At 33.6% G+C, this 27,467-nt stretch overlaps 11 protein-coding genes across 11 annotated transcripts; 7 read left to right on the top strand and 4 right to left on the bottom strand.

The window, feature by feature from the left end:
• Positions 1 to 346: 346 nt before the first annotated feature.
• Positions 347 to 1,671, top strand: PPL_02290 (uncharacterized protein; the record flags this gene model as incomplete). The annotated part of the gene is made up of 4 exons (XM_020573281.1): positions 347 to 649; positions 670 to 777; positions 810 to 1,272; positions 1,556 to 1,671. The coding sequence occupies 4 exons, from the start codon at positions 347 to 349 to the stop codon at positions 1,669 to 1,671; spliced, it is 990 nt and encodes a 329-aa protein (XP_020437398.1).
• Positions 1,672 to 2,637: 966 nt separating this feature from the next.
• On the top strand, positions 2,638 to 6,015 carry PPL_02289 (kelch repeat-containing protein; the record flags this gene model as incomplete). The annotated part of the gene is made up of 5 exons (XM_020573280.1): positions 2,638 to 2,856; positions 2,939 to 3,110; positions 3,994 to 4,229; positions 4,485 to 5,493; positions 5,654 to 6,015. The coding sequence occupies 5 exons, from the start codon at positions 2,638 to 2,640 to the stop codon at positions 6,013 to 6,015; spliced, it is 1,998 nt and encodes a 665-aa protein (XP_020437397.1).
• A 234-nt stretch (positions 6,016 to 6,249) lies between these two features.
• Positions 6,250 to 6,516, bottom strand: PPL_02288 (uncharacterized protein; the record flags this gene model as incomplete). The annotated part of the gene is made up of 2 exons (XM_020573279.1): positions 6,250 to 6,443; positions 6,507 to 6,516. The coding sequence occupies 2 exons, from the start codon at positions 6,514 to 6,516 to the stop codon at positions 6,250 to 6,252; spliced, it is 204 nt and encodes a 67-aa protein (XP_020437396.1).
• Positions 6,517 to 7,445: 929 nt separating this feature from the next.
• Positions 7,446 to 9,020, top strand: PPL_02287 (uncharacterized protein; the record flags this gene model as incomplete). Its single annotated transcript, XM_020573278.1, has 3 exons — positions 7,446 to 7,695; positions 7,972 to 8,467; positions 8,861 to 9,020. 3 exons carry the CDS (start codon positions 7,446 to 7,448, stop codon positions 9,018 to 9,020), a joined length of 906 nt encoding a protein of 301 aa, XP_020437395.1.
• A 141-nt stretch (positions 9,021 to 9,161) lies between these two features.
• On the bottom strand, positions 9,162 to 9,506 carry PPL_02286 (uncharacterized protein; the record flags this gene model as incomplete). The annotated part of the gene is made up of 1 exon (XM_020573277.1): positions 9,162 to 9,506. One exon carries the CDS (start codon positions 9,504 to 9,506, stop codon positions 9,162 to 9,164), a length of 345 nt encoding a protein of 114 aa, XP_020437394.1.
• A 544-nt stretch (positions 9,507 to 10,050) lies between these two features.
• On the top strand, positions 10,051 to 11,535 carry PPL_02285 (uncharacterized protein; the record flags this gene model as incomplete). The annotated part of the gene is made up of 1 exon (XM_020573276.1): positions 10,051 to 11,535. The coding sequence occupies one exon, from the start codon at positions 10,051 to 10,053 to the stop codon at positions 11,533 to 11,535; it is 1,485 nt and encodes a 494-aa protein (XP_020437393.1).
• Positions 11,536 to 11,610: 75 nt separating this feature from the next.
• Positions 11,611 to 17,283, bottom strand: PPL_02284 (Histidine kinase A; the record flags this gene model as incomplete). The annotated part of the gene is made up of 3 exons (XM_020573275.1): positions 11,611 to 15,261; positions 15,343 to 15,804; positions 15,877 to 17,283. The coding sequence occupies 3 exons, from the start codon at positions 17,281 to 17,283 to the stop codon at positions 11,611 to 11,613; spliced, it is 5,520 nt and encodes a 1,839-aa protein (XP_020437392.1).
• Positions 17,284 to 20,756: 3,473 nt separating this feature from the next.
• On the top strand, positions 20,757 to 21,634 carry PPL_02283 (DUF3430 domain-containing protein; the record flags this gene model as incomplete). The annotated part of the gene is made up of 2 exons (XM_020573274.1): positions 20,757 to 20,911; positions 20,995 to 21,634. The coding sequence occupies 2 exons, from the start codon at positions 20,757 to 20,759 to the stop codon at positions 21,632 to 21,634; spliced, it is 795 nt and encodes a 264-aa protein (XP_020437391.1).
• A 100-nt stretch (positions 21,635 to 21,734) lies between these two features.
• Positions 21,735 to 23,669, bottom strand: PPL_02282 (DUF4326 domain-containing protein; the record flags this gene model as incomplete). Its single annotated transcript, XM_020573273.1, has 3 exons — positions 21,735 to 22,256; positions 22,332 to 22,560; positions 22,867 to 23,669. The coding sequence occupies 3 exons, from the start codon at positions 23,667 to 23,669 to the stop codon at positions 21,735 to 21,737; spliced, it is 1,554 nt and encodes a 517-aa protein (XP_020437390.1).
• A 1,234-nt stretch (positions 23,670 to 24,903) lies between these two features.
• Positions 24,904 to 25,386, top strand: PPL_02281 (uncharacterized protein; the record flags this gene model as incomplete). Its single annotated transcript, XM_020573272.1, has 1 exon — positions 24,904 to 25,386. The coding sequence occupies one exon, from the start codon at positions 24,904 to 24,906 to the stop codon at positions 25,384 to 25,386; it is 483 nt and encodes a 160-aa protein (XP_020437389.1).
• A 1,163-nt stretch (positions 25,387 to 26,549) lies between these two features.
• Positions 26,550 to 27,014, top strand: PPL_02280 (uncharacterized protein; the record flags this gene model as incomplete). The annotated part of the gene is made up of 2 exons (XM_020573271.1): positions 26,550 to 26,596; positions 26,879 to 27,014. 2 exons carry the CDS (start codon positions 26,550 to 26,552, stop codon positions 27,012 to 27,014), a joined length of 183 nt encoding a protein of 60 aa, XP_020437388.1.
• Positions 27,015 to 27,467: the final 453 nt, after the last annotated feature.

Raw genomic sequence — 27,467 nt, 5'->3', positions numbered from 1 at the left:
TGAAGAATCAAAGTATATTAATCTTGCATGCACCCATGGTGATTTGGAAATATTGAAACTACTGGTAAGTCGACGCAATGGATACAGCAGCAGCAGCATTAGGTCACCTGGAGATTTTTCGTTATCTTCGGATTGTTAGACATACACCTCCTCGTGGTACAATCTGGGCAACTAACTCGACGATCATGTCGATGACTAGGCTAAGATATGTCAACTAAATCAAAAATGAACAGTACAAGCACAAATAATACAAATCATAGAAGAAATAGAAATACACAAAGCACCAACACCACCATTACCAATCAGGAGGCAAGAACACCACTAGGTGAACAAGCTGGTAACAACAATGGAAGGGGTGCAAATACAAAGCACTAAAGATCAAGAAGAGGAGATTGAAATTCAATACACAATCAGCTACCAATACCTAATAGCGAAGAATATACCTATGTTAGAAGCATGCAATGTAGCACTATATGCGGCAGCCACAGCAGCAGTTAGAGCCAACGAAGACGCCAGCCATATCAAACAAGACCAAGGAGAGAAACTGATAAAGAAAATAGCGAATAAGATCAAGAAAATCAACAAACTCAGAAGAGCATTAGAGAGTACAGTAGATAAGATCAAGAAGAATATGAAACCAGCCAGATACGTAGTTAAACTAATCAAAAGACAGTATATGACGTTCAATGCGAACTGTGTAGAAGCGAAGATAAAGAATTTACAAGCGTTGAAGACTGGATACATAGACTACATCAAAAAGATAAGAGAAGAAGCAAAGTTTAGATACATTAATGAAATGATGCTAAAAGATGAAAGCAAAGCATACTCATTACAATAACCAAAACAACACGCAACAACAGGAAATACAGACAACAACGAGAGCATTTGAGTTCTGGAGCCAACTCTGGAACCCACCATCTACGGAAGCAACCAACTACGACGAGCTTGAATGGATACAAAGAGTGAAAGATAGCAACCAATTCAAGAGCATCAAAGAGACCAAGTTTGAAATCGAAGGAGCTGACATATCCAACTACACTAAAAACAAGAAGAACTGGTCAGCTCCAGGCCCAGATGGAATTTGCAACTACTGGATTAAGAGGATTAAGAGATACCATGAGGACTTAGCCGAAGCCTTCAATGAGTACCTAAACTTGGATATCATGGAGTTCCCTAAATGGTTCTGTGAAGGAATAACATACCGGATCCACAAGGGAGGTGACAAAGAGGACGAAGCCAATTACCGACCAATCACATGCATTAACAACACATGTAAGATATTAACAGGAATAGTAACCAAGCACCTCCACCAGCACACCAAAGTCAACAACCAACTGATGGAAGAAGTACAGAGAGGTGGAATGACCGATGTATGGGGAACATACGAGAACCTCTTCATAGACAATTTATTCTGTGAGAAATACCCAGACATCAAGGTGGCATGGATAGACCTTACCAAAGCATATGACTCAACGAAGCACAGGTGGATCAAGCACATACTACAAATGCACAAGATAGACCGGAAAGCCAGATCAATCATTGAAAAACTCATGAGCAAATGGAACACCAAGTTATTCATATCCAAGAATCAAACCACAACTACAATACCGATTACCAATGGAATCTTCCAAGGTGATGCCCTCTGTCCCTTCCTGTTCTGCCTTACCATAAACCCAGTCGGATACTATATAAAGATAATTACTAAAGCGCCAATAATAAGTAACACCCAACTGTCCCACCTTATGTTCATTGACGATATCAAGATGTACTCCCGTATGACCGAAGAGATAATCAACACCTTCATGGAAACAGACAAAGCATTCAAATCAATTTGAATGAAGATCAACAAAAAGAAATGTGGAATTCTTGGAAAAGGAATTAATAAGGATATGCTACCGGAGGAAATTAAAGAGATACCGATAGTAGACGAGGAAAATCTATATAAATACTTAGGAATGTTACAACACCGATTGGTCGATCAGAAAAAAACACTTTTCAATATACAGAAAGAGGCGAGAGAAAGATTTAAATTAATATTAAACTCCAAACTGTCAGCATGGAACCTAGCCAGGGCATTTAACTCTTTGGTAGTCGGATACCTGAGATACTACTGGTTCATCGACATCCCAGACTACACCATAGATACACTTAACAAGGAATTCAATGAGACCCTTTCAAAGAGAGGACTATTACATAGAAACATGAATAGAGATCTCCTCCACTTGGATAGGAAAGAAGGTGGAAGAGGATTCAACGAACTAATACTAGAATATAAGGTCTACAAAATCATCACAGCAGTTAAACTACACTCGGTGAGGAGAAACCAAGACCTTATGAACTATGCATTTGAAAAGAAGAACCCACTATACACCAGCACATGGAATCATTTGACTACAAACTCATATTCAGTAAAGATGGAAAATGGCAAATAGATAAGGATGGAGAAACAATACTACACAACCACGATGGCAGCCCTACGATCACAAACACCATTTCAGCTCACCTCAAGAATGTATATAGAGAACAACACCCAATCGAACCAACAGCTAGAACCAAATTCTGGATCAAACACAGAGAAAACATGGCAAGAAACTGGATAGCCCAATGGAGATTCATACCGCGACATGTTGACCACCTATGGCTTGCACTGCAGCAAAAGGAATCATGGGAAATGCCGTAACCGATCCAAAATGTAGAAAGTGCCATTGCAAGAGAGTCCATAGAGCACATTGTATCCTCATGCCACGCGATGAAACTACTATGTATAGTACCAAGACACAACATGGTAGTGAAAGTGATACTCAAAGAGATGCTGAAGTTCCACAGAATACCTTACAAGCCAGGCGCAGTCTACCAGTCAGACACCATTGAGATCCTACATGAAGCCAGAATAGATAATGCACTGACCAAAACCAACAAACCAGATCTAATCATTAAGAACCGAACCAAGAAATCAATCAAAATCATCGAAATATCAGTACCATATGACAACAACATTGTTAAAAGAAGCCGAGATAAGATTGAAAAATACCAACCACTAGCAGCCGCACTTAAGAAGAGTAACCCAGACCACAATGTAGCAGTCATACCTATAATCATTGGTGCCTTTGGTACATACAACACAGAGACAACCAAAGAAGGTCAACCTACTGTCCACGACCTACCCTACTATCTGAAGCAGCTAGACATCAGAGACCACTCCTACACTTTAAATAAGATCATCCGATCCTCAATCACCGGAACAGCCAGCCTGATCAGCCACTGGCAAGGGTTAAAACTGTAAAATTCAAACTAATGTCCAATAGAAGTCAACATACTAAAGCAACCAACTCTGTTTTAATTAAACACAAATTTAAATAAAATATGAACACTTTTAAAATAAAAATTCCTATTGGAGAATCGTACAGAGTCACGCACTTGCAACCGATACTCTATAAAGATTGCTATTTTGTGTGGTCACTCCAGTACCATTAAATATGTATATGAAAATCGACTTTCTGAACAAGATCACCAACACGCAACAAAATCTATCATCCGCGAAATTTTGACAATCGACAAAGACGAAGACCTTCTGATGTGGATGCTTCGCCAACAATCAAAAGACAACATCAACATCGATATTGATAGGCTGATAAAAGAATACAAAGATTCGAAATTAAACAAAATCCTTGTTCAATTTAAAAATGGGTTGTTGATGGTTTGATCGTGCAAGGAAAAAAACCAATAAAAATATCTTTTATCATTTTTTTTATTTTTTTTAAAAACCCAAAAAAACTCACAAGGGCTGTTCTCACGCCCCCACAGATTTCTAAAATTAGTTCAAAAAGGAAAATGATTTGAACCACAAGTTGATCAATTTCAGTCAAAATATCTTTTCGAAAACAAAACAACATCCTCAGAAAAAAAAAGTCAAACGCTAAAGCATAATTTATCGTCTTTTGTTAGTTTAAATATAATTTCAATAGAAAAAGTTGTATTTATATATTTAGATAGTCAAGACAATGAATTCTAATAATCAAGATAATAATAATAATAATAATAATAATAATAATAATAATAATAGAGTTTCAATAAGTTGTATTCATGATAATAATCATAATATAATATGTTTAAGTTGTAAAATTTTGTTGTGTGAAGTTTGTTGGGAAGAACAAAAACAACTACATGGAGATCATAAATTTGAAGAATTAAAGCGCATGAAAGGTGTTTTGTTTCAACCTCCAGACTTGGTAGATCTTATTTTGTCTGGAAAAGATTGTTTTATCAACCACCGAATTCTAACACTGTGGACAAGAATCAAAGAGACAGCTCACTTGTTCCAGAGGATGCAAACCCAAAAGAAACAAGTCTTTGAGTATTTCCGTGATATCAAGCAATTCGTAGATACAGAGTCAACCCTCCATCTCCAGAAAATAGAAGACAACTCGAATTGTGTAATAGAAATATTGGAAATTTGCCGAGGAGAACTGGTAAAATTGGTAGAGATTCTTCATATCAATTCAAATCATAACGATATCAACTGCTACGCCGAGCCTGAATTTCCCCCCCAACCCATCCGTCCAGAAGCACTGATTGCCACGATTGTTGAATCTCCTTCGCTTAGAGACTTCATTCAACAATACTCCAATTCGTTCTTCCTTTTCGAATACTCAGAAGCTAGCCAATTGAATTTATCGATTTCCCAGAAAATCTTGGAATACTGTGAAGAATACACTTCAGAACATTCAGGTCAAGCTCAAAAGGATCAACTTAATCTTTCTTTTGACCAAAACCTTTTAAGTCAATCGAAATCACTTCTAAGTAGATCCATCTCTCTTTCAAAAGAACCAGACTTTTCTCAATCCAACGAAGTACCAGAGGAAGAAGAAGAAGAAGATGTTGTTGAAGTAGAGGTGAAGAGTATTACTTCTGAATCTACTACAAACCAAAACAACATCCATTCCTCTTTAGATCAAGTATCAATGGGAGGATCAGCATCATCCAATTCCGTTATCGCAGTCGATTCTCCATTAGACAATCTCGGTGGAGCATCGTCAGCCAGTCCACTCTCAAGTCCACCACTTGTATCGTCATGGGTACCAAGTAGAAGTCCACGCAAAATTCATCTTTCAAACCCCAGTCAACCTAGATTTTCGTCTTTTTTAGCATACCCTCCAATATCCACTGAAAGCAGCCATAATTCTTTCAACTCGAACAGTACAACCTCACCAGGAAAATACATCTTTTCAACACATCAGAAAAAAGGTGCAACTCTCATCGATTTAAAAAACAACTATGCCAGTGAACAATTGTACTTTAATAATAATGAATTCGAATTAACATTCAACTCGATGGCTGTCGTTGGTAACCTAGTATACATATTTAGTGGATCTAAATTCCACAGATTCTCCCTGGAAACAAAGACCATCGATCAAAGTGGTGATATTGTTGGTGATGCCGGTTGCTGCATTTCTGCATGTCATGATGGTCAAAACTACATCTATCTGATCGGTGGTAATCGCAACGGTGGAAATCTGCTAAGAATCGACCGATTCAATGTCACAACAACTACTTTCGAGAAATACCACGAATCGGCAGATCACTTCAACTTCCAGACTTTTTCTATTCTACCACAAGAATCAATTGATCTCCATTCCTTACAACCAAAAGAAAGTAATTGCGTTCAACATTGAAAGAAAGACATCGATGATCATCCAATGTGCTGAATTTTTAGAACATCCTGCTGCTGCTTGCTCCGATGGCAATGGAATGATCTACGTTCTATCGCACGAAGGTAAATTCATAAGATTCTGCATCGACTCAATGTTGAATGGTGTAGACAATTTAAAGGACACAATAGAGTTGGCATACTTTACTTCAATGGTTTATGACAGAATATCGGAAAGCGAGAGTTATATCTACTTAATGGGTGGAGAGGTTCATCAGAATCTAAGATACTCCATCGAAAATAATGAATGGGTAAACTTCTATGCCGATCAATTCCCAAGATGTTTAACTGGATCAGTAATAATTTAAAAAAATTTAAATCATAATTATAAATTTCCAAAAAAAAAATAAATAAAAATATATTAAAATCAACCAAACCTATTTTACTAATATTTTTAACTGGTAGGTCATTAGCAAGACAAAGTAAACTTATTTTAAAAATATTATAGAGATTTGTACAAAATTTATTTAATTAAAATTGTTTGATTGTTGTTTTTACATTTTGTAATTGCAATTAATTTTTTTTTTAAATCTTTAATTGTTTTAAACATCTATTTGGTGAGCACCGGCTACGTTGGTATTGGTACCAGCAGCATTAATTTGAGTAGCATGTTGAATGTTTGTACTAACTAATGAAAGATGATTGGTTCCTTGAGATACCATTGCACCAGTACCACTTGATTTGATTGTATTGGTAACAGAGGAGTTAGAAGCTCCGAACAAAGATGAAATAGCATCTAAAAAAAAAGAATTTTAATTAATATTATTTTAAATAGTATCTGAAAGTAAACTATATTTACTAATTAACATTTTTAGATTTTATTATTTTGATTATATTTATAAAATATCAGATTTTGATTTGATGATATAAAATGGAAGAATTTCCATAGTATTTATAGTTTTTTAAATATTGTAAATTATCATTGGTTTATGTAGACTTCATATAGATAAATAATTGTATAATACTAAATATCAAAGACATTACAAAGTTTCGTAGAATAAATTAAATTAATTTTTTTAAAAGAATCATAGTATTTTGGTTGACCAATGGAATTAATATAGCAATTTATAACACTTGTAGATCATGTATTCATTAGAACAAAATCAGACGTGCTATTTTTAATGAGATCCATAATTACCATCAAAAATACTAGGTAAATATTACAAATATTAACACAATTTTACTATTTTATTTCAACACATTTTTTATTCATGTTATTCACACATAGGATTGTAATTCTAACACCAAAATTTGATACCCAAATAATAATGAGAAGATTTGTATTTTTTGAATTTTATTAAATAATATTTATAAACAGTTCATATGTGAATACAGAATATTGTAATATAATTTTTGATTAAAAATTATTTGCAATAAAAATCATTGATCAACCTATATAGAGGAATTGATCTTTTAGGCAATAATAGCATGGTTTTTATAACAAACAATTGAAAATAAAAAAATATGAATTCACCCAAATCCTTCAGTTGACTTCATACGTTATCAGTTAAAATATAATATCAATACAGATAAGTCTGGTTACTTTTTTTTCTTTTTCTCAATAGAATAAATCATGTTTAGAAGATTCCAAAAGTATTGATCTGATCTTAATAGATTCCATCGCTAAAATAGAGAACAAGATTTTTTTTTTTTTTTTTGGTTTTCATGATCAAATGATTTTTTTACAATGAATGAGCCATTATAATTAATATGATTTGTATTTTATTTGTCATTAAAAATGTGTAGTAACAATTGTATTTTACCTTTTATGCCAATTCAAACTAGAATTATTGATTTGGTGGCAGAAGATGTAGAAAAAGATGTATTTTCATTTCAAGATTTGAATAAGGGTGATATGACAAAGAAAGAGCATTACATGATTTCAAAACTGAGATCTATCAGTAATCTAGATTCCTCTATCTTGGAGTACTCTTTGGTTTCCAAGGAATGGTTTCAATATATCTCAAAGGAATGTGCAATCAACTTTAGTATGCTGATGGCACCGACCGGCCATCAGCTACAATCTCATATTACCAGGCTCTACAGTAGATACTCGTTGTATCAGTTTGGCAATGTAAGGCAGCTTTATATTAAATCGCTACACCCTGGCTATGACTCGAAACCCAATGTATATAAGAACCTCCTAGATTTCCTCGATATGTTTGGCGCAAGACTACAGAGAATACACTTGATATCGAATAGTCAAGTGTTGTTTCGAGAGATCTTGCATCATCGACCGACTGTAAAGATTCAACTTTTGCTAGATACACCTGATTTTAAATCCGATTGTTATGGTGAGAGGTTGGTGGAGCCAGAGGTATCGGCAGTCGAATTCATACATTTAAATACACCTGTGCTCTCAAGAATACCAAACAATATCGATTATTGCTCGGAAATAGAGAAATGGGGTGTCACTTCCATCAACTTTAAATACGACCTTCCAGATGAATATCAAGTCGAACACATATCCTACGAAAGACTGTTCAAAATAGGATCACTCAAGTTTATCTCTATAGTTAGATGTGACTATGTCGATCTAGACGAACTCAAATACATTGTGAACAACGATCGTATCGTTAGCTTCAAAGCTGCCATACAGTATGGTGGATTAAGTTTGGAAAACTCAGAGAACACATCATTCTCTTATTCATGTGACTATTGCGATCTATGTCAAAGCTATACACACTCAAAGAATATAGTTATGAAAAATAACAAAATGAGCGATTGGAGTGAATTCTGCCACCTACTGTCGAGCAACAAGTCAGTGAAATCATTGTCGCTGCCCAACTACTGTATTGCTCACGCTCTTAGATCTACGGAATTGCATCAACTCTCACAGTATCTCGGCTCAGCACTCTCGACCAACGACACTCTAACGAAACTCTCTTTATCCTGTACGACTTTAGATCGACCATTCTACGACGCGCTCTCAATGAGCCAAACAATTCAACATTTAAAACTCTTTGGTCTGAACGACGAGCACTTACTGCTGGCAGGAGAAACGCTCAGGATCAATAGATCGATCAAATATTTGAATATCGTTTCTCTCTATTCATTAAACAAATCATTGTACCATTACAACCATCTTTTGGCAGAGATGGAAAGCACAGTCACTCAATTCAACATTGATCTCAACGAAAATCAGATTCTTAGGAAAATTAAAGCTAGTAAGATCTACAATTGGCACAATAAAACGACAGTCGATGCAATTGAAAAGATATTCAAAAGCTCATTAACATCTCACCAAACATTGACCAGCATTCGAAAAGATGATAGTTGTAGAATTTTATATATTAAGAGGAAGAACCATTAATATACAACAACACACCGAATCGATGTCCCACATCGAACCTCTTCTGTTTTAGTAGACAGAAAAAAGTGATAGTGATAAAACGAATAATCTTAAATAAAGAAGTTTTGTTTTTACATATTTATTATTATTTACAATTTTTTTTTATATTCTTATTTTATTATCTTGTACATATCTCGGTCTCTTTCTATATTCGACTGTTAACTTTCCAATACCAAGAAAAGCAGCATATACCGTCAGTGGTATGAAAGGTTTACCTGCTGTTTTATAATTGAATCCATAGAGGAATGTTTTAGCAAATGATGATCCCATGTAGAATGGTAAAGATGCCGCCGAAAGCCAACATCCTATATGCCAATATTCCGTTTTTTTATCACTTATTGCAAGTGGTATTTCAGATAAAATATAAAGCCCATAGGGTGTATATAATAAAGTTGGACCATATACAGCTAAAGTTGAAAAAGTTAATATCTTATTAATAATAGACATTTAAATAGAGTATAATAATTCTGAACCGTATAGCTAATGTTGAAAAAGTTAATATTTATTAATAATTAGCATTTATTATTAGAAATAATGAAGTGCCACTTAATTAGTAAGCAATCTTCGTTTTTTTTTAAAAATAAGATGAATTTTTTTAGCATGATTGGAAATAAAAAAGAAACATAAAAAATGTTTGATGACACTATCATTTGGTTTAACTTGATTATTAAGTTTCGCAGTTGCTACTCTCCTAAGATTCAATACAATACCAAATAAGAACTACATTTTCATTGGTTTATAATTTCGTACAATAAAAATATATATTCTCTATGTATGTCCTAAACTGAGCTCTTCGACATTCATTCTCACCTGTAACCATACACTAGTTGGAATGAGCTCTCTTATTGAGAAAACGTTGAATTCAGCAGAACAAATAATAAAAAATGAGAGATATTGCTTTTTCTTTTTTTCCAAAAATCTTACTGAAAATTTTTGAAAAGATATTGAATTGAATTGTAGTTATTGTAATACAACAAAAAATAAGAGATCAATGAAACTTATACAATTACAGATTTTAAAGAATACAATCGATTCACAATTAGAATTATTCAGTAAACCAAAGTCATTCAAAGAGTATTATGAAGATGAAACATATGGCCGAACAGGTAATCAAGAGGTTTACTTTGAATGTTTCACGCTAAGAAATCAACTTCTCGACTATGCTTTAGTTTGTAAAAATTGGTTTCAATATGTATCAATCAACTATTTTAATGCTCACTACTTGGCCTATAATAGTAGAAACAATCAGTACCTAAGTAAAATTAAAGAGAGTATTTTCTCTTTGTTTCAAGTTGCCAATATCAAAGAATTGTTTTTCTTTGACACTGATTATCACAAATCCATTGGTACTGCTTTGGAGCACATTCGAAAATTAACATCATTAGAAAGAATCAATTTACACACAGTTAATTATGAGCTTGCTACAGAGATCAATAGAACATTCCCACATTTAAAACTTCAATTGGTTTTGATTGATTATATCATGGAGGACTTTAGCTTTAGCAACTTAGATTCGATTGAATTTGTTCACATGGATATCAATGATTTAGCAAGAGAAATCATTTATGATGGACCTGGATTCGAATTGGATTTCAGTATTTTCGATAGGTGGAGAGTAAATTCAATGTTTTTAGAGTATGATGAAGCATGTGGAGGTGGTGTTTATCATATCTCATACTCTAAACTCTTTCAAATTCAAACATTACGTTATCTTACAATAGATAAGGTCGATCATGTCAATGCCAGTGAACTTGTTGATTCGATCAATGATCATCTGGTAAGACTGAAGATCTCTGTTTTATTTAGTGGATTCAGTTTGGAAGAAGAGGATAATGTTAGCTATGTCGATGATGAAGAGAGCAAAGAGTATTGCAACATGTGCGACAACATGTATAATCACAAGACTGAAATAATCTCAACTCACAGATTATCGCATTGGGTAGACTTTTGCTCTAAACTTGCCACAAACAAAACACTAGAGAAACTATCATTGAGCAACTATTGCAAAGCACACGTAATTAAAAGCCAAGATGTTACTCAGATATCATATCTACTCAGCCAATCACTCACAAGCAATAACACATTGAAATCATTAGCAATATCATGCTATGTACTAGACGAAGCATTCTTTCAATCACTTTCGCAGTATAAATCAATCAATAGTCTTAAACTCTATGATTTAACTCAATTACACCTTCAATTTCTTTGTGCAGCTCTAAAGACAAATAACACAATTCAATATTTAAATATATCATCCTATGCAGATCCCCATCAAAAAGAAGCATTCGCTGAATTCTTGACGAGTTTAGACGATAATAATACTTTATCTGAAATTAAAGTTGCGATATTGTTTGAAGAACATCAACTTGAAGATTTTATCCCTGAAAATCTTCGATCTAACCATCATGTAGTTTATAAAGAATTTCTACAATACAGACAACTCTACGTGAGGCGAGATGTAAAGAACAAACAATAAACTCATTATTATTATATTATTATTTGGGTTATAACAAAACCTTAAGCTTGTTTTATTGTTGAACAGTTATTTTTTTTATTCAGAGAAAAATGCATTATCCTTTTGAGTTGTGTCGATGTTCATATGTGGATGCTTCTCTTTGATAGCTGCCGGGTTAATGTTTAGACAATTACGTATGCTGATCTTGACCAATTCAAATGATTCTGCTGCAATTGATTCGACACCTGCGGTTGTCATTAAGCAACCACCCAACGAAAGCTTCTTTAGGTTGTGGAAACGTAGAATGTATTGTGCAGAGACATCACTGATCTTTCTACAACCAACAAGCGATAGATCTTCGATAGACGATGCAATCGGTGCTTCAGACAAAGCCTTGATACCATCGTCAGTGATATTTACAACGGAATCCATCTTTAGCTTCTTCAAGTTTGACAGTGATGATGCAATTCTCTCAATCGAGGTGTCAGTGAGACTCTTGCAATAAGAGATGTTGAGTGAGGTCAAAGATTTACAAGAGTGGGTAATCGAATGGATTGTTTGGAATTCGATGTTTCCATAGCTCCAATCGAGCACCGATAGTTTGGACATGGCGTGAATCTCACCGTCTTCGCTGAGCAGAGAGACATCTTGAAGACCGTAGCAACGACGTAGCTTGAAGCTTGTTAACTTGGGGCAACCCTTGGTGATATATCCGAGATCCGACGAAATCTTGTGGCACTCTGAGATGTCGAGCTCGACAAGATCGGCACAGCTCTTTCCGATTGGCTTGAGTGAAGTGACGTTGTTCAATCCAGACATTCTGAGGATACGGAGTTTACCACATGCTTGGGCAATGTGTTGAATACCAATGTCAGTGATATTGACGCACTGTGAAATATTCAACTCTTGAATGGTGTTGGTGAACTTAACGAGATTGATAAGACCGACATCGGTGATAATGCTATTGTGCGAAACATTGACACATTGGATTTCTGTACAGTATTTGCCCATGAGACGCAAAGTATTATCACTGACGGCCATTGGTGATTCGGCAAGTGTCACGATGTGGATATTGTGAAGCAATCTAAACATCTTATCGATAGAGTTTGATGTAACCAACGGGCAACGCTTCATTCTCAGTTCACGAAGTCCAAGACAATTGGTGGCAATTGCATTGATACTGGCATCGCCAAGGTTCTTGCATCCCGAGAGTTGCAGTGCTGCTATCTTTGGACAGCTCTGAGTCAAATGGATAATAGCATTGTCTGTGATGTTACATTTCTTGAGGTAAACATTAACAAGTGGGAGTTGCATATTGGCAATGGCAATGATCTTATCGTCGGTGACGGCTCTACACTTGTTGAGGTTGATATTCTGAAGGAATGTCAATGGTTTCAATGGAATTGAAGCTTGTGGTGAGATAGCCGATGCCATCAGAATATTGTTCAACGAACTCATTAGGACATTCGATTGAATAGGATTGGAAGTAGAACTACGGTGACGATCGAATATACATTTCTTCTCCTTCTCGGGGTGGTGGATAATATCGTTGAGTGATCCATAGCTATGGTGTTGATGACCGATCAGTGATGGTGTGCTTGCACGCTCGCTTAGGCACTCTTTCAACATTGAGTTTGGAATGATAGTTGTTACCTTGACACAACCACTGAGACTGAGAGTTTCGAGGTGTGGCAGCTTTCTGACGATCAACTCGATTGTTGAATCGGTGATCTGAGTGCAACCATCGAGGACCAACATCCTGACTTTTGGCGAGTACTCAATGATACCCTCGATAAACTCGATTGGCAAATGAGAGCAGTTCTTGAGTGACATGTGTGCAATTCGCAGCAATCTGTCTTCGACAAAGTCGAGAATCGATGGACATCCAATAGCGGTTTGGTAGAACTCTACGAATTGACTGGATTGTGTGAACTTCTTGATATGGTCGACAAGAACATCACGGTTATATGGATCCAAGTCGATACCCTTCTGGAAGAGAGATCCCGATTTCTTGAGGAGTTTGATGCTGGCCATCTTGGTATGGTTACGCTTTGAGCACATAATACCATAGACATGTGAGATATAAGCATAACGAATATACACACATCCCATTTCGATACGGATGATTGCAAATGGATCGGATTCTAGGATCTTTTGAATCTCTTCTTCGTCTTTTCTCTTGGAGATCGACGACTTGTGTCCGACAGTGTCATCGAGAGAACGGTGGATCAAGTCTGGCGCCTCAGCAACTTCTTTCTCCTTCATCATCAACTCGTAGGGTGAGAGATTCTGTGTGATTGCCTCGGCAATCTCACGGTAATGAGAGGCAGGAAGTTTCTCAAAACTTTGAATCAAGCAATTGAGAATAGTAGATGCACCGGCATAGTAAGCGGCAGCCTCTTTGAAACTGATAGAGTCGTGGAATCCTTTTTCCAAAAACTTGGCCTTTTGCAAGACAACTGTGAATTTCGATGGGTTGATTTCGATTGCCTCGTAGATCTTACGGTTGGCACGAGAAAACAGTTTGCCACGCAAACCATTTGCCTCGTTCATGTCAAGCTCCAAATGACTGTGAGTTCCCCAAATACAAAGGAACTCGGCATACTCTAGCAGGACATTGTCGAGAGTGATCTTTGGCTTGCCACCATCACACACGCTCGTTCTCAACTTCTCTTCAGCTGCGTGATAGTGGAAGTACGCCTCCATTGGATTGCTGATTCTGTTCATTCTGGCACGCTCCACCAACATCAATGCCCAGTTGGCAGAGACCTCACCGGAATGTGGCGAGACAGAAAGTGCAGATCGGAAATGGTCGTCGGCAAGCACCATGAGACGTTCGGCAATACGATCGCTGCTCTCTGGTTCGGAACCTGGCAAACCACCGGCTGGTGTTTGTGGGTCGAGATTCATCTTTCGCTCTTTCTTGGCCTCGTCCCAGAGAACCATACCCTCGGCAAACTCAACCAAATGATGAGCCTTGACCTTGGCTTTCATTCTCTTGACATCGGATTGCACCAAACGAATGATACCGTCCTTCTTGAGCAACTCTTTCATTGCACGCTTTGTCAAACCGACACCAGTCAACTGATTGAAACGCTTCATCACTGCTTGGACATCGACGTCGTCAGCAAACATCTCCTCTTCCTCCAATTCGCTGGCGCGGATATAACGCTTCAATGCTTCCTCGTCAAACTTTTTGTTTTGAATCGATTCAAATGTGATGACTTCACGATTCAATGGAACGATCTGGAAGGTACCCATGAATTTTCTGGTGATCGATGCTTTCAGACTGGCTGGCCATATCTTTCCTTTGGTAGTGTTCTCATACTTGAAAATGGTGTTCAAGTACTGGACTACCACCTCTTTGAATGGCTCTTCCGATGGTGTGTCGGCAGTCTTCATCTTGCCTCTGAACAAAGCCATAATCTCTGACTTCATCGTACGTGCCAAGATTTCTGCAAGCAGCAGCTTTCTCAACGACGAACATCTGAGCTCTCTTCTAATCAAACCGAAATATCTACAATTTATACCGACACGATGCAACTCCTGAGTGAAATGCAACTCTCTCTTCTCGCAAACCTCCAAACTATCCAAATACTTGATAAACCTTGGCATAACCTGTAAGAACAATCGATAGGAAGCCTCTTTTACTTCATAGTTATGTTCGACCGCGTTGGTATCAAACTTTCCCCAACCAGTAAGAGCATCAGATGACAAAGGCTTATGATTGGATTTTACCAACTCTGGCTGCATAAAAAAAAAGTTAGTATTCAAATTTGACTTTTTCGAATTGGTTAAATCAATCAAGATTTAAGAAGTTTAACTTACTCTTATTAATTCATAAAGATGACTAGGTGGACCATTGTCATTGATTTTAACGATGGGTGGGAATACACGTGCGAAATCCAACAGGTAAAAGTTACCGTCGGAACCAATGTGACCTTCGATATCACCACAGGAATGCAGTAGCTTGGGAGTGTCACGACCGACGACATGTCCTTTGATATTCAAAATCGATGCAGACTTTTTCATCTTTTGATTGAACAGTTCATTGTCACTATGTACAGTGATACCACCATCGCTACTACCATAGACGATTGTCTCACCGGTGATGGGCAGCAGTGACATGGCAACCAAACGATAACCACGATAATCGATCAATGCCATCAGTGGATGGTGTAATCCCTCCACTCTAGCATTGTAATAACTCATCAAACCTTTCAATTCATGTCCTGCTGCTTTCATAGCGTTTTGATCTCCAACATAGAGTCCTTGTGAATCTAATGCAAGCTACAAATAAAAATAGTAATAAGTTAGTTGATTGAAAGATATTGGTGAAAACAAAGATATTGATTTACTTACTTTAAATAAAATACCCAATGCAATATATTTGTGTCCACCGGCAACACCACCAATGTTAATCGGTTTGATGGTTTTAAGGTGAAGTGGTAGTGTTAGCTCGGAAATGATTACTTTACCGTAGATCTTGGCAGTGTATACAAAGTCGTGTGCCAACTTTGAGATCTCACGATAACCTTCCATACGGTTGTTGTTTACCAGTGTTTGGAACTCGGCATTCCAGTCTTTGGCTGTGGATAAAGGCTTTGCGATTGGCCTAAGAATCGATTCCTTTTCGTTGTACTCCTCGCTGGAATAACCACCGACAGGTCTGTCCTGCGAAGCATACGCTGACTTTACTGTGGACAAATAGGATTGTGGCAGTTGATTGGGATCGGGTGGCTCCAATGTCTTTAACTCGCTAATTACATTGGAAGCTGGTGGTAATGTATATGGTACAATTGTATGAGGATATGCTAATAATGGTGCTGATTGTTGTTGTTGTTGTGGTGATGAATAAGCAGCAGTAATATTTTGTAACTCTTGTTGTTGTGTTTTCGGTATCTTTATATTTACTGCATTACTTCCATTTTCCATCGTCTTTGTCTTTGTATTATTAATATCTATATCTCCTTTTATGAGTGATTGTTGTTCATCTTTATTTGATTGTTGTTTGGTTGGTGGATCCAATGTTGTTTCATGTGATAAAGGTGAAGATTGTTGTTGATTGTTGTTGTTGGTTGTTGTTGTTGTTGTAGTTGTTGGTGATAATGATTTGTCTTTATTTGCAAAGAGGGGTGAATGTCCACGCGAAGTTGAGCGTGAACGAGTTGTCGGTCTGTAGCTGGAGTAACTGTCGGACGAGGAACCATTGTCCTCTGCGAGGATGTTAGAGTCGTGTGCATAGGCGTAGCCCATGTCGTCGTTGTGTCCTTTGTATCCGTAGAGCTCCGATATCTGTTGGCGTTGCTCGTCGGTCGGCTGTTGGTAGACGTACAGTGAAAAACGTCGTGTCTTCTTGTCGGACTCGCTCATGCTCAAGCTCGAGTTGAGCGAATCGCTCAGTGAGAACGACGATGTCGAAGAGATCACCGACGACAACGACGACGACGATGTATTTGCGATCGATTGTGAAGATGATGAAAAATTGATAGGTGAACCTGTGCTGTCCATTATCGGTGACCGATACTTGGCCGGATTCATAATATCGATGGCAGTGTTCATACTATTAAACTTTAAAGCCATATCACTCTCTAAGCTGACTGGCTGTTCAATTTTATCGATCATATTTGTTGTAGTTGTTGTTGTTGTTGATGATGTCGATGTTGTTGTGTCGGTTGGTGAATCAAATTTCTTTTCTTGAAAATTAATACTATTGTTATTACTGTTGCTATGATTATTATTACTACTAATAGTTGTTTCTATACTCATTTTAGAATTTAAAACTTTTTATATTTCTAAAACTATTGAATAAATATATATGTATGAAATGTCTTCGTGTTGATTACTGTTGTCTAATTTTTCTTATTTTTTTTTGACAAATTTTGTTTAATAATAAATAAATAAAATAATAAACAAATAAATAAAGTTAGTTTAATTGAAATTCTGATTTTTTTATATATTTATATTTTTTTTTGAACTGTGTAAAACGAATGAATAAATGGTGAAATTTTTTCAAAAAGTGTGAATATGTTAAGTTTTCTTGTTGTTGTGAAAGCCCGAAATTGGAAGAATCGTTAGTCACATTAGGCTATTTAAATGGTTTTGAAAAAAAGATGGCTTTGTTTTGATCAAAACAAAAAAAAAAAAAAAAGACTATTGTGCTATTCTTTATTATTTTAATTATTGCCAAAACTATAACAATAAAAATTGAAAACGATACTATTACAACTTAATAAATAGAGAAACAAGTTATTTATGGTGTATGATCTATTATTTAATGTTTTGTTTGTTTGTATTCTTTACAATAGAAGAATAATAGATGATATATGATTTTATTTATTTTTTATCTTTTTTTTTTTTTTTTTGTTATAAAAAAGATCAGATAAAATGTTAAACATAATACACACACACACACAAGATATTCAAACTAAGTAGTCGAAGTTTTGTTTACCAGTGTTGAAATTGAATAGAATGTTTTATTTTTATTTTTAATTTGTATCATCTATGATATATATTGTTTTTGTTATTAATGTTGTTGTTGTTGTTGTTTTTGTTATTGTTGTTATCAATTTTATTCTGTTTGTTCTATTTATTCTTTTCTATCATCATTGGTAGTGAATAAATAAATAATTAAAAGAAAAACGATAGATGAATAACAATTTGAAAGATTTAGCCATGTGTTATAATTATTATTGTTGTTGTTTGTTATGTTCTTTTTTTATTATTATTTAACTACTATTTTTTTTTTTATCATTTTAAAGTTGTCATAGATATGATGTTGAATGACGCTACTAATAGTGATAAGCTTGATGTCTTGTGTTTGTATGTGTGTGTGTTTATGTGCTTATGTGTTTATGTGTTTCATAATAAATAAAATGGGGCTGTGCAAATTCAAGAGTTACTGTAAAACTTTGAATTTAAAGATCGAAATTGGGTGATGTTGTAAGGAAGGGGTGTGAATACGAAATGAACTAATTTGAAGAATATGTGCTATCGTACAAATATTTATATAAAAATGTTATATTTACAATTATCAAAACACCTGCCTGGTAACCTGCTATAATGATATGTATTTTAAAACAATCGAGTACTAAATAACTATTACTATTTCTTAGATTGATTGATTAATTAATTAATTAATGAACTAATAAATAAATAAACTGACTGACTGATAAAAATCTAACTACTGCACTGCTGACTTATTTAACGTATAATATAATGGTAATGATATAATTATTTTTAATAAATATTATTTTTGTTTTGTTTTCTTTTTTTTAGAAAAATAACAATTAAATTTCGATTGATATAGTTATAAATTTAATTTAATGCTATTGTAAAGAATTACTTCTTCAACTAGTTGAATATATAGTGTTATATATGATTATATTATATTAATCAGATCATACTATGAATGATTATTGGATAATATTATGAAAAATAAATAAGATAAATAATATTAATATTATTATTAATGTTGGTATATGTATATTTGTATTGATATTAAAAAAAAGGCAGCGCTTTGCTTGGAATGTAAAACAGAAGAAAAAACAAACTTTCTGGACCTTAAACAATTAAAAAGGAAGTGGTGTTCCAAAAACACTGAAAAAAAAAAACAAAAAAAAGAATATTCTGTTTTGTTAAAAATTATTCGAGGGTAAAGAGGTGGTGACCTATCAATAAATCGAATGAAATTTGAATTAATTAATTTTAATCTAATTTGATTGAAAGAAAAAAAAAAAAAAAAGAAAAAAATAACTTCTTTTATTTATTTAATATGCATGAATGAAAGTTAAGAAAAACAAGAAAGACTAAAACTTATTGGTTGACGAACAAATAGACCAACGATGATCATGATTTCAAAGGAGTGAGTTTAGTTTACCTTTGTTGTTTACATTGAGCTCACTCAAAACTATCTAATCTTATAAAATAACTCATATCAAAGCTTTATTTGTTCCCTGTTGAAACTTGATTGAGACTCTTGGTAATCATTTGATGGTGTCGATTTCTAGGAATGATCACCATTGGCCAAGTATTATAGTGTGACTCACCAACACCATCATAACGATTTTATCGAAGAGTGAAAATTAAAATTTTTTCTAAAAAAAATAAAAAAATTAATCATTAATGATGACTTTATATGATGAAAATTTGTCAAATGAATCACCATTTACTTTAATTCCAAAAAAAGGCATTATTTAAATTCTGTTTCTATGACGTTATTTTGTTGAATGAAACAGGATGAAGGAAATTCTCAAAAAATTTACAACATTGATTAAAATAGATTGTCTTTGAATCAGTGCTTATTTTAAAATAAGCAAAAAAAAAACAAGTGCACATCTACGGTATGATTTATTTAATGAAAACAAATAAAATAATCAATATATATCAATATATATATGTATGTTTAAATAAAAATGTTAAAACAATAAAGTTTAAATCTTTTTCGAGGAATTGCAATTTAAAAGCAAAATAATTAAGTCAACATATTATTAAAAATATCTTTATAATTATCGACGGTAAAACGATATGAATGATCTTCACTTTGTTTGTTAAGATGGTTTGGTCTTTCTAGAACATTACCATCCAATATATACCAGGTTTAAAATTTATTTATTTTTTTACCGATAAAATCAAAATAAATATCTTGAGATGGTACCTCAATCTTTGACAAATAAAAATTAAAGAAAATCACAGAGGATTATTCTAAACTTTTAAAAAAATCAGTTATCTGATGAAAATCTCCCTCCTTTCGGGCAAAAAAAGATAGAAAATAAGTTTTTTAAAATTTTCACAATGGCAAACAAATACACGATAGTTTTTTAAATATATATTATATAAGCTAAGATATATTAAGTTTATTATTGGTAACTATCATGTTTCTATTTAGAAAAGAAAGCATTAAAATGATTGATGTCCAAACAATAAAAAAAAAAACATTGCAAAAAAAATCAAGATTTTTGTGCTTTTTTTCTTTATTTGTCTGACCCTGAAAAACCCGGGTCACCCAAATAAATGCATGATCTGGCACCACTCAACTTAATCAAAGACATTTGATTTTAAAAATTAAGAAAATCATGTAAGATTATTATAAAATAATGAAAAATCCAATCAATATCTTGAGTGATATTATTGAGAACTGTTTGAAAATCTCTTTTCGGGCAAAACTAAAAACTATAAATTGAACAACATATGTTGCTCAGTTAATTTAGTTTTCAAAACAATATTATATATATTTTAAAAGAATGAAAGTTATCTTAACTGTTTTATTATTTGCAGCCATCATCAGTTGCTGTTCAGCAAAGAAACCACCCAAGTACATTAACTATGTGCCACATGACGGAATAAATTGCACTGGTCCAATTAGTGGTCATGGAACCAGTTATCTTTTAGATAAATGGTAAGTTAGAAAGAACAAATTCTTTAATATACAATCATTATCAAAAGATATGTATACTAACTACTCTTTTAATATTTATTTAGTATCCCATTCGAATATTATGCCTTAAAGTATAGCATTGTCAATGGTAGTCTTCAAAGTTATTTCTATATGACTCAAAACTGTACCGGTCAATTCAGTGTTAGCGCTAGTAGTTTGGACACTTGCTACCGTTTCAGAAACGGATATGTCACCAACCCATACTTCTATGCTTACTTGTCTGCTACCAAGAAGGCAATCAAGCCACCAAAGCAACAGTTGACTCTCTACATGAAGTCATACGACCAAAGCAACACCAGATGCAAGAAGGATTTCAACTGGTCCAAGTACGTCACCAACGGTACCTCATGGTTGTTGATCAAGGACATCTCTGAGACCTTGTACTGCAACTCTCAGAATCAACCAATCGAGTTGATCTGCAACACCACCTCTGCTGAGTGTTTCGACACCAACAAGTATGCCGACTGTGATCCATTCCCAGAGCAATTGTCCAACCTCGTTGCCAAATGCAAAGGTCCAAACCCACAGTACAACGACGACTCTGACAGTGAAGACGAAGACGAACAATCTTTCCAACCAAGCTTGTTAAAGGTCGCTCAAAAAACTGTAACCAAAGATTTCAATCTTGAAGCATTCAGCAACTTTTATTCTCCATTGACTTCCATTCCATCATTAAAAGTTTAAATAAAAATCATTTTAATATAATTTACTTTATTCTTTAGAAAAAAAAAAAAAAAAAGTAGTTTAAAATGTCATAGATTAGTTGATGATCATTTCATTTAGATTACTTTTTCTTTAGTCCAAGGGTTGGGAAATCCTTTTCAGAGTCAACAACTGGTTTTGTGGCAACAACTGAGCTGGTGACAGTAGATGTTGTTGATGAATTTGAAGTAGTTTGCTGTTTGGTGGTGTTTTGTTCTTTTTGAATGAGAGATGCCCATGAGTTTGGATCTGGTTTATAAGATGGTGCAGTGTCGTTGACCTCTTTCTTTACAAAGAACGATGTTATCTTGGACTGATTTGGATCGGCATAGGTAGTTCTAACCGATGGTTTTGAAACCGATTTATAATCGATGTTTGTCACGCTGGAGTTGGCAATCTCAGCCAATACATAGCCGTGGCAGTTCAAAGGTGAACACCAACATGCAATGATCTTTCCATGCAACTCTTTCTTTGCTTGCTGGAACAACTCACTCTGATCCTTATGGAAAATCCAATCTCTATACTTCAAAACACATTCGTTTCTATCGCCATGAGTTCCAACTTTGAATGGATTGCCCCACTTAAAATTACCACTTTGGTCAATCTGAAAATACAAAATAAAATGTTTAATAAAAAATAGAAAATAGAAAATGAAGTGAATTGATGAATAGTAACTTACTTTTGGATTCTTTCTACCTATATAAACATCGTATTCAGTCTTTTGACAGTGAACAACATAATGAGTGTAGTCTGGATTATATAATACATTTCCATTTTTGTCGATCGGTGAAGAGTCAATGTCATTGGCGATATGACTGCTACCTGCACCGCTTGAGCTGCTACTACCAACTGATGACGGCTTCAAAGATGGTGCATATTTTGTTTTTTTCATATACATTTGAATACTTCTTTGTAATGTTATATAGATTTGTTTTTCTTAAAAAAAAATAGATAGATATTTACTTATATATTATTTAATATTTATTATAACTCATTGTATTTCTTTGTGGATTAATTTACTAAAACACAATTTTCAATAAAATCTCTTTATATAATTTAAATGAGAAGAAATCAAGAATAAATAATAATGTTTTTTTTTTAAAAATTTTCTTCTTTTTGATGAACATCTGAAAAATAAAAAATTAAGATTTATAAAAAATGTATTTATTTGTTTTTTTTTGTTTTTTTGTTTTTTTTTTTAAGAATATATTTACAAGAATAATAGAGTTATCAATAAAGAAATTGATAGTTGAAGGAATGATACAAATAGATTTGAGGATGTGTTTGTTGAATCAACAACAACTGGTTTGCTTGGTTTTGGAGTGGTGTTGTTGGTCATTGGAGTTGGAGTTGGAGTTGGTGTGACAATACTCTCTTTGTTGTATTGGAAGGAGCTGTACATTGGATTCAAAAATGGATTTGGACTTTGAACACATTGGTTGTTGGCTGGACTTGACAGAAGGGTACAGTTGGAGCAGCTTGCATCTTGTCCACACTCGTAGACGAATGTATTGTTACTGGTACAGTTGGTACGGAGATATCCGAGTTTTCCATCCGAGAGTCCACCCGGGAAACAGATGTGTTGTGGGAAGTTAAACATTACCATGTTGCTAGTGCAATTGCTCGAACCGTAGGTAATGATTTGACTGCAGGTGTTTGGATTTACCATTTGGAGAATGTCCGACTCTGCTTGAGCGCTCTTTCTTCTGATGATGTAGCTGACTCTGCTATCGAGACGGTCGGACTGGCATTTGTTTAATGGTTCTGGTACTCCACTGGTTTGATTGTATCCATCGCATTTCGGGTTAAGTTTGTCGGGATCGGTGGTCAACAAAAAGTAATGAGTTGTATTGAAGCTAAGTTTACCGTAGGCGGTACATGGACTGTTGAGTTGAGTTTTAATTAATTTCAAAGGATCACATGATGTACCTTGATAGATTTCTGTCACCAAGACATCAACCGATAATACACAATTAAAGAGGAATATCAAAGAAAATATTAAAATAATTGATTTCATATTTTTATATAATAAATTTATTACTACAATTCTATTTTTAAAATAGTTTTAGAGCAGATAATATTTAATAAAAATATATAGAAAAAAATAACTACAGTAAAAGAATAAATATTTTTTTGAATGAATGAAGAAACAAATAAGCACTTTTTAGTTATGGTAATACATAACAACAACAATATACTAATCACTAAAAATATAATTTGATTTGATTGATTTGTTTTGTTTTTTTTGGATTGGCAACTAAAATTGATGGAATGATAAGATGCCAGTTGATTTGAATATCAAAACACACACACACATATTGAGATGTTAATATATATATGTTGTGATGGTATTTAAACCAACATTAAAAATAAACTTCAGTTAATAAAATATTCTCCTTTGTGTTGATCAACTTCCTATTTTAATCTATATATATAATAGTTATATTTGTGTGTTTTTGCCCCAAAAACAAAATATATTTATTAAATTGTTTTCATGATCCTCTAATATGAGAATCAGAGTAATAACTCACATTGTTTAGATAAAAAAAAAAACAAACTAAAAATCAAAATACATTTTTATGTATTATAATCCCCACACATATATTTAAATATTTGATTTATTACCACCACACTTATTTGAAAGTGTACCTGATCAAAAATCAAATTACACTATTTTAATAAACTCAACCAACTCTATTTTTTTTTTTTTTTTTGTGATCTTGAGATCGATTATCTAGAATACAATGAGCAGTATCTATATAATATAATAATATCAAAAGTTTGTTAAAAAATAAACAATTTGAGAAAACATATAATTCATTGAGAGAAATAAACTTAAATACATATTTATATATGTAAAAAAAGTTGGAGAGCTTAATTCAGATTAGTATTAATAGTTTCGAAATGATCACATTTTGACTGTTAGGGAATAAATTAAAAAGATCTTTTCAAAATATTTTATTTTATTGTTAATTTTAAAAATATATTTAAGAAAATGGGGTTTATATGGTAAGAGTAATCCAATAGTGAACACGATTTTATCTTTTTTTGAGGGTGCAAATTAAATTTTTAATTCAGCAAAAATCAAAAACTTAAGTTTAAAATTTTGATCAAAGCAAATGTTTTTTTATTTATAAATAGAAGTAAACACTAACAAACAAAAGCATTAATTTACTCTAATATTCTTAATAATTAACTATATAGTTATATATTTCTTTTTATAGTTTATATAATCAACTTAAATATCATAAATGCAATATAATAATAATCCAGTGGATGCACATGTTGTTGCTGTAGAGTTGGGTCAAGTAAATATAGAAGATCCACCCACAATTTTCGATGGTCAACCTGGTATAGTCCGAATATTAAATACTACCAGACAACCTATCATAGCTTTGTTGAGGGATCAGAAAACATATGACCCAAAAGTACCACTTCATTTATCGTCTCAAAGCTCCACTTTTAGTCCGGTGGTCGGCCCTGATTTTCTAGCTATCCGTAAAGACTTTCAGCCAGTGAACAGTGATGCCGGCGTTTATGTATTTGCTTTCGTGCCCTTAGATGATGGATATCTATGTGTGGTCAAAAATCGCTATATCGAGAGAGGAAAAGCATTAAGAGTTAAAGTATCACACATAAGAGAATCTGTGAGATTCGATAAAAAATTATTTAGCTCTGATTTCACCGAGATTGATAGAAGCCCAAATCTTAACCTCAATGTTCTCTTGGATTAATCAAAGCGTTTAGGCTAATACAGATTTAAATACAACAACACATTCACAAGATAGAAATCCTATCAAAGCAACGTAGTAATAATAATAGAAAATTTAACTTTCAAGATGGTCCAAACCCAAAAAAAAAACATAATATATATTCAAAAAAACCTTTAAATAAACTACGGTGTTGATGCACTGTCGAACCATTGTTTTAATCAAATCAGTAACAATTTTTTTTACTAACTTTTTTTTTTTAAATTAACAATTGTAAATTCTCTTTAATCTACTTTTATCACATAAATTTTAAGAGCAGACTACGTTGATTAAGATATAAACTAGTAATAAAAGTAAATAAGTTCAGAGAAATGAATTTAATAATGCATATAAAACTAATCCAAACATGAATGAATTGTTTATTTAGATGTGTACACTTATAAAGGTTGGTATTGAGTAGTCGGTTGGAACGGTGAACGGTTGATCGAAACTATGATTCCAACAAGCAGTAAACAACTATCAAGATTGATGCCTTGAGATAACAACAGTAGCAATGTTGGTAGTGGAGAGGGAACAGTCTTGGCACTAACACGAATATATTTTATATAAAAACAAAAGCAATAACAAAAGCATCGTGATAATAACAGTGACAACGGTCATGAATCGCCAAGTTTAAACATCACCATCAACCAAACCGAGACCGACCAAAACTAATAACAAGCTAATGATGAGAAGAGAAGAGATCTGAGAGGTGGAAAGGGTATTAAAAGCAACCATCAAACGACAGATCAACTTGGTGAAACCTAATGATAATCAAGCATTCTTTTGGATTAATCAAGTGTTTAACAATGTACAGATGTAAATACAACAATTCATTCACAAGACACAAATCCTATCGAATCAACAAGTACAAAAAGGGTTAAAATAGAAAAGTTAACTTTCAAGTTGGTTCAAACCCAAAAATAAACCTATAAATAAACTACACAAAAATTCTAGACATTAAACAGTGAAGTTTTTTTATTTTTTTTGTTTTCAAAAACTCAAATTTTAAAATTTTTTTTTTTTTTAATCAATATTTTAAGTTTTATGATTTCTTTTTTTTCTTGTTTTTTTTTTTATAAATATTAAACAGTGTGTAGTTATTTGCAGTTAAATTTTTTTGATCAACAAAGATTTATAAATATAAAATGGATGCTCAGTATCACGTTGAAATAGCCGTAGATTTAGGTGAACAGTATGTAGAAGATCCACCAACCTATCTTGAAGGACAACCAGATAAAATTCAGATTTTAAATACCACCAATAAGTCAGTAGTTGTTATGTTGAGGAGTCAGGACACCTACGACCCATCAGTATCATTGCAGATATCGTCTCAGCGATCCAACTTCTCACCAGTATCACCACCTCACTATCTGGCTGTCAAAAAAGATTTTCAACTGATCCAATCCGGTATCGACTTTTTTATTTTTGCGTTCGTGCCCTTGCAGGGCAGGTATGTCTGTGTCATTAGAAATAGACTTGTGAAACGTGGTCAGGCAATTAGAGTTAAACAATCACACATCAGAGAAGCTGCGAGATGCGAACAAACCTTATTCAATGCTCATTTCATTGAGACTGTCGGTGATATAGACTTGAATGTTCTATTAGAATAATTAAATAAACAATGTAAAAAATCATTTTCCAAACCAAAAAAAACAGCAAAGACTACTGTCACTCTTTACTATATATCATCTTATCATGATCGATAGTATTAAAAATAATCATAATAAAGACTCACTTCTAAAGGATATATATTTAAATAAAATGTAATAAAACTCAATAAAACTTGTTTTTAACAATATCATTATATAAATTCTCTTCTACATTGATCTTTGATCTACCAAAATTTATCTATTTTTTTGAATTTATATTTTTTTTTCGTTTAAATTTTTGAATCAAATGACAAGACCAGTTAGGAGATATCCTGCTATAATGAAGTAAAAATAGTAGTAGTAAAGTCGGTAAAATCGATGGTGGTGTTGAATTCATCACCTAGGATAGACGGACAATCAAAAAATCACTTTTTAGTGTTAAACTTATTTTTTTTTTTTTATAATAACTAAAGT

This window comes from Heterostelium album (assembly GCF_000004825.1).
Source record: "Heterostelium album PN500 unplaced genomic scaffold PPL_scaffold2, whole genome shotgun sequence".
Taxonomy (NCBI): Eukaryota; Evosea; class Eumycetozoa; order Acytosteliales; family Acytosteliaceae; genus Heterostelium; species Heterostelium album.
This window is presented reverse-complemented; position numbering and strand designations above follow the sequence as displayed.